Below are 6,156 nucleotides of genomic sequence, written 5' to 3'. Positions count from 1 at the left end.
TAGAAACAGTCAATGAACAACAGCTGTCAGACTGAATGTGAGCTAAACACATTAAACTGACACTTTAAACAGTCCTGAAACTGTCAAATACCTTCAATCTACTATATGAAATTAGATATGAATTAACATGCACACGCACAAAAATAAATGGAGAAAACTAACATCAGCTACTGATCATCATGAACTTTATTCTCTACACAGGAACTAAATAAACACTCCAGAGAAAAACTAAATACTTCCTGTATGTCAGAAACACACAACAGCTCCTGGACTTCTCATCTCTAATGCTGTGTTCACATCATATGGGATGGATGGTAGAGGCGGGAAAGATTCCCATGTTTACAACTCGCCAGCGTTCATGTCACACAACAAATCAAGACGGCTGCATGATTACAAAGTTGGTGGAATGAGGCTCAAAAATACTGTTATTGACAATAATCCAGCATATCCAGTAAATATCAGAGCTTTCAGCTTTTCCACTTCATAATTACCACTTGAATGTTGACCTGAATTCTATTTACAAGTCAGAATCTCATAATTAGCATCATTCCAATATGATATGAACGCAGCATAAAAGCAGCCACACTCCAGCTGCTGAGCCTCAGCCTTCACCATTAGAGGTGTTCATTTAACCAGCCAATAGGAGGCCTCTTGTTCTGACCATCATTTGTCATGTGATCTCTAAATAAGTGAAGGAATCAGGTAACACAGTTACTATGAAACTACTAGAAGAACTACAACTAAACATTGTGAAGATCCCATTCCCATTATCCCATTACAGTTCAAGCCTTTCTAATACACTAACAACAGAAAACAACAACAACTGGACTCAGTTTATCATTTGATTCATTTTACAAACAAACTGTCAATCATGTGGAAACCATGTTTACATTTACAAGCAGTGAGAGATCATGTTGGTACTAAATACCATCAGCTGTGTGTGATCCTGTACAGACTGAACTATCTGGTCAGCAGTGAGAAAGTTTCTCTAACAGGAGGAGACTCTTCCTCCTACAGACCACACAGAGACACTGAGGAACCAGGATTAAACCCAAACCCAGCACACAGAGGCTGAGTGAATGTGGTGTTGAAGGTGTGGAGGTGGATCAGTGTGTCAGAGGAGACTCTGTAGAAGGACAGAGTGCCAGCAGGACAGTCCACATACACTGCTACTCTGTTAGAGACAGAGGAGGAGGAGGAGGAGGAGGAGGAGGAAGAGGAGGAGGAGGAGATGGATGTTTGCATCTTATTGTGCCAGACAGAGTAACCACCATCATCAGAGCAGTTCAGTCTCCAGGACTGATCATTCCATCCAAACCAACAGTCTTCACTGTGTCCTTTCCTGCTGATTCCTCTGTAACTCACTGATATAGAAATTCTTCCTCTCCACTCGACCTCCCAGTAACAGCGACCAGTCAGATCATTTCTACACAGCAGCTGATGCCAGCAATCAAATCTGTCTGGATGATCAGGATATGACTGATCCTCCTTCACACATGTCACCTTCCTGTTGTTGTCAGACAGTTTGAGGTTTCTGTTTGCTGTGTTTGGATCCAGTGTGAGTCGACAGAAATCTGATGGAGAGAACGAGACACAATACAGCTGCAGTTATTGATCTATCATCTGTTTGATGATGACATCATCTTCATCCTCAGTAGGATGTGAATGAGTGATGTCACAGTTTGAAGTTTGCTTTGTTTTGATGAATGAAATGAAAAACACACTTACACTTCCTCAGACCTGGTGTCAACCATCGGACTCCAGCAGGCTGCAGCCTGAAAGGAGGAGGGGGGTCAGAGCAGCACGTTCTCTTTCAGCATGCAAACATGGACATGATATTACTGCTGCTCCATTATGGCAAAAACCATAATCACCATTATTTAACACGATTACTCGTTGACTTTGGAAACATCGTGCATCTATTTAAAAAAAACAACTTGTCTTTTTAACCGTGGATTTCCTTGAACAATAACAGATGCAGACCAGGGTTAGACGCTAGACTTTTCTGACGGCCAACATGTCCGTTAATATTCCAGAATTCCGGCCATATAGAACAACTAGCGGACATATGTTTAAATAGCCATATAATATCCTACATTTAAACAGCAATAAAGCACAAAAACACAAACTATGATCCAACAAATGTATTTTAGTCAGCAGAATGAACTCTTCACACACTTTGTGAACTGAACATATAAGCAACAATAATAAAATAAAACTAATATCCTTGCTGTTGGTTAATTGAATGCAGCCATGCGGGCAGCCTGCAGCTGCAGCTCCACCACCTCCACCTGCCGCCGTCTCCCTGAGCCGCCTCTCACCGGGGCCCTACGGGGAAAATTAAACCTCCTACTGATCAATTACATGTTATTTAACCGTGGAGCTCCGGGCTGATCCATTTGTTTCACTGTGTCAGTGCTGGATGTAACGTTACCTGAGAGAAAACCGTCAGACTTTTCAGAGTCATAACAGAGTCTTAACAGCGGAGGCAAAACCAAACTTTTAATAATATAAGTTTATATTTAAGTTGTCTTGGCAACATATCTCATAGGTCTCACAATATTATGACATTTGACTGTTAAATTCAGACACATTCATGCTGTGAGGAAGACTCCGCTCTGTCTGTCTCACTGCGCTGGATTTATAACACAAGACAAAACCAGAGCATCATTGTGAAGCAGAATGTGGCAGAATAATCGATTTATCTCGATTATCTTGTTTTCATAATCGTTGGAAACCAAAATAAAACTTGATTAATCGAGCAGCCCTACGACATCACTGATCCTGATCACACTGAGGTGCTTTGCTGTTGCTAGGCAACACAACCGTCAATCACCTGAGTGCAGGTGAGCTACACATGACGACTATCAACAGCAGCTACATTCAGCCAATCAGAAACAAGCGTCTCAAAGTCAAATCATGTTGACAATGACACTTTTTCTGGTAACGCTTTAGATTACAGCCTGAAACGTACAGTGTAATTACTCTGTAGTTATGGTGTAATCTTTTCTACTAACGGTGTACAGAGAGAGAGAGAGAGAGAGAGAGAGAGAGAGAGACATCAACCACTCAGGTCTTTACACCAGGACCACCTCAGCTTCAGGACACATGCACTCAGAAAATTAGACCAAACCAAATTATGATGAAAGAAAAATAAAAACACAGAGATTACTGGACAGAACTAACAAAATCCCAGAACAAAATGGAAACATACGTAACCCTGAACAGAGAGACACTGTGACATCCTACCTGACCACAGCGTCTGATAGAAAACTGAGAAGAACACTGACTAAGCACAGACTGACTGAACACAACCTGGCAGTGGAAGAAGACACAGACAGACCTGCTGCCCAGAGAGGAGACGTTGTGTTCTTACTGTGACCAGAGAGCTGCACTTCTTAACTCACTGCAACCAACATCAAAGTATTACAGACCAATATTTTACAGAAATAATACAAATATTCCCAGAGTTCCTCTATGTAAGTGAGTGGGAGAGACTTCCAGTCCTGCTGGGAGAGAGGGAGGACTGCTGTAGACTGGCAGCAAGATCTGTAGCAGCTGCCATGAGCTCCACAGCTCTGTTAGACCCACATGGATAATAATTCATGTTTATTCATTAATAATTCATTTATTGTATGTTTATATCTTATGTTACTCTTACCTACCTTCCATAGTCCCTATTGTTCTCCATGCTCTCTTGTATTGTTATTGTTTATTTATTTATGTGTTTGCTATGATTGTATAGTTTGTGTAAATATGCTTCAGCAACGTTCAGCAGCGTTTTTATATGTAAAAAACTGGAGGGGCACCAACTACTTCAATAGACAGGCTACATACCAGGAAAACTACAGTACTTGACCTTGATACTGATGTGTTTTTAACATGTTCTGGATCCACAAAACACTTTTAACAACAAAGTGGCTTCTAGCAGGTCTGCACACATATACAGAGGAAGAGAGAGAGAGAGAGAGAGAGAGAGAGAGAGAGAGAGAGAGAGAGAGAGAGAGAGAGAGAGAGAGAGAGAGAGAGAGAGAGAGAGAGTGTGTGTTTGTCCCTGCAGGAAGTAGAGCTCGTGGAACTGAAGGAGCTGCTGCTCTCCAACCAGACATCCACTGAGTCCACACAGCAGCTCAAAGACCAATACAGCCAGATGAGGAATGAGTTGAAGACCTCCCTGCAGGAGCTGAGAGGAGAGGTCCAGGAGCTGCAGCAGGACAGACAGGCTACAGGGAGAAAACTCACTGCTATGAGAGAGGAACTGCTCCTGAGAGAGCAAACCATCCTCAGCCTGAAGGAGCAGCTGCAGAGTCTCAGAGCAAACCAACGAGAACCCTCCATCACCACCAACAGCTCCCCTCACTCTGAACCACAGCCCTCTACCTCCACCTCCACCCCGACTGACACCAGGTCATCACAACGACCTGCAGTAACGCCCACCCCCACCCTCTCTACCACAGACTCACAAAGGGAGGCCACTACCAGCAGGCCTAGCAAAACATCTGGAGAGGTAAAGATAACCAGTGATGCTGACATTGTGATCCTAATAGACTCAAATGGGAAATGTGTTAAAGAGGACCAGCTTTTTCCTGTTCACAAAGTTAATAAATTCTGGTGCTCCAGGACTAATAACGCCCTCCAGCTGCTCACTGAGTCCACCTTGGGTCAACCTAGCCACATTATCATCCACACAGGTAGTAATGACCTGAGACTACAGCAGGGGAGGGTAGCAGAGTCTATGAAGAGAGTAGCACAGAGAGCTACACAGACCTTCCCCTCTTCCAAGATCATTATCTCCACCATCCTCCCATGAAGAGACTTCCATCCTGACACCATCCAGAGGATAAACGCTGATATCTCCCGTGGACAGTGCTGGAATGTAACGCAGTACAAATACTTCCTTTATGTACTTAAGTACATTTTTCACGTATCTGTACTTTACTTAAGTAAAAAACATAGAGCATACTTTTGACTTTTACTCCATTACATTTTGCAGCTATTATCTGTACTTTCTACTCCACTACATTTCTAAAATGCACCTCGTTACATTTTATGATTGATCAGTCATCAAAATGCCTCAAGAGGTTTAAACCAATCAGGTGCTGCTATCCCGGCCTCCAATGACAGCAGAGCGCGCATTTGGAAGCAGCAGTTGTGATTTGAACATTCAATATGGACCCAGAGACTGAGCCCCCTGAGTCCAGCCACCCTTGGTCCTATTTGAAGGAAATGTTTAAATATATAAGCTCCAGGAATCAACTGTCTGCCTCAAAGAAAACAACTACTGGCTTTCAAAAATTCACCTTCAAATCTAAAGAAACACATTGAGGTGAGCAGAGCTCTTGCTATGCTAAGTTATTTTCTCGGGCTTATACATGTTAGCCAAGGTTATATTAGTTTAGTTTACTGACATCATGTTATGAATGCTCTAATCTAGTGAAGTACATGTTAATATACAGCAGTCGCCAGAAAAGACAACGGTGCTTTCATTATTTAGCTAACTTCTATGGGAAGGTAAGGTGGTAAGTTAGGTTAGCTTGTCATACATGCTAGCTGGACGTCATTTACAATGTAATATAGGGTCTAGCTTTTCTAGGTTGTGAAATTAGTATTAATGGACAAGTTTGCACTTGCACATTGCCTAGATAGTGCAGGTCAAATTAGTCTTGTCTTTGCAGATAATTGAACATGTTCAGTGGAGTCTGGTTAAACTTTCTCTGGTTTAACAGAAACGATCTGACCCTTTAACAGCAGCTCTGTCTCTATATGAATCCTTCATAATGTTGTCACACACTTATAACAACAATCTGAACCTGTCGGTGGTAAAAACAAACACTTTAGTGAACGTAATTTACCGCAGGCATAAGCTCTTTGTTTTACATTAGCCGTGTAGCGGTCACGATTACAAGGTTCACGTTTAATATGGATCGGTTCCAAGAGTGTTGGTGGGGGGGCTGTGAGTTTACAGACCAGCACTGTCCAGTCAGTTCATGTGAAACACTGCTGTGTATTTTCTTCTGAGCTCTTTAGCAGAGAAAGTTGTGGTCAGTCTGAGCCCACAACGTTAAACATCACTCCTCTCCTTCGTTGGTTTTCCAGACAGACTGAAAGCCACACCGCCATCTACTGTCTGTATCGGAGTATATAACACCAGAATTT

General features: G+C 42.4%; 1 protein-coding gene across 1 annotated transcript in view; it reads right to left on the bottom strand.

Annotated features, from left to right (window-relative positions):
• Positions 1-966: 966 nt before the first annotated feature.
• Positions 967-6,156, bottom strand: part of LOC122990129 — a 13,678-nt gene continuing 8,488 nt past the window's right edge. The window contains exons 4-7 of the mRNA XM_044363249.1: positions 4,648-4,708; positions 4,381-4,499; positions 4,103-4,288; positions 967-1,557 (exon numbers count right to left, since the gene is read on the bottom strand). Coding sequence (XP_044219184.1) covers positions 1,012-1,557; positions 4,103-4,288; positions 4,381-4,499; positions 4,648-4,708 — 912 coding nt within the window. The 3' untranslated portion in view covers positions 967-1,011. The remainder of the gene's footprint in view (positions 1,558-4,102; positions 4,289-4,380; positions 4,500-4,647; positions 4,709-6,156) is intronic.

The sequence above is a fragment of the Thunnus albacares genome, chromosome 10, assembly GCF_914725855.1.
Source record: "Thunnus albacares chromosome 10, fThuAlb1.1, whole genome shotgun sequence".
Taxonomy (NCBI): domain Eukaryota; kingdom Metazoa; phylum Chordata; class Actinopteri; order Scombriformes; family Scombridae; genus Thunnus; species Thunnus albacares.
Note: the sequence above shows the minus strand (reverse complement) of the source record. Positions and strands in the feature narration are given on the sequence as shown.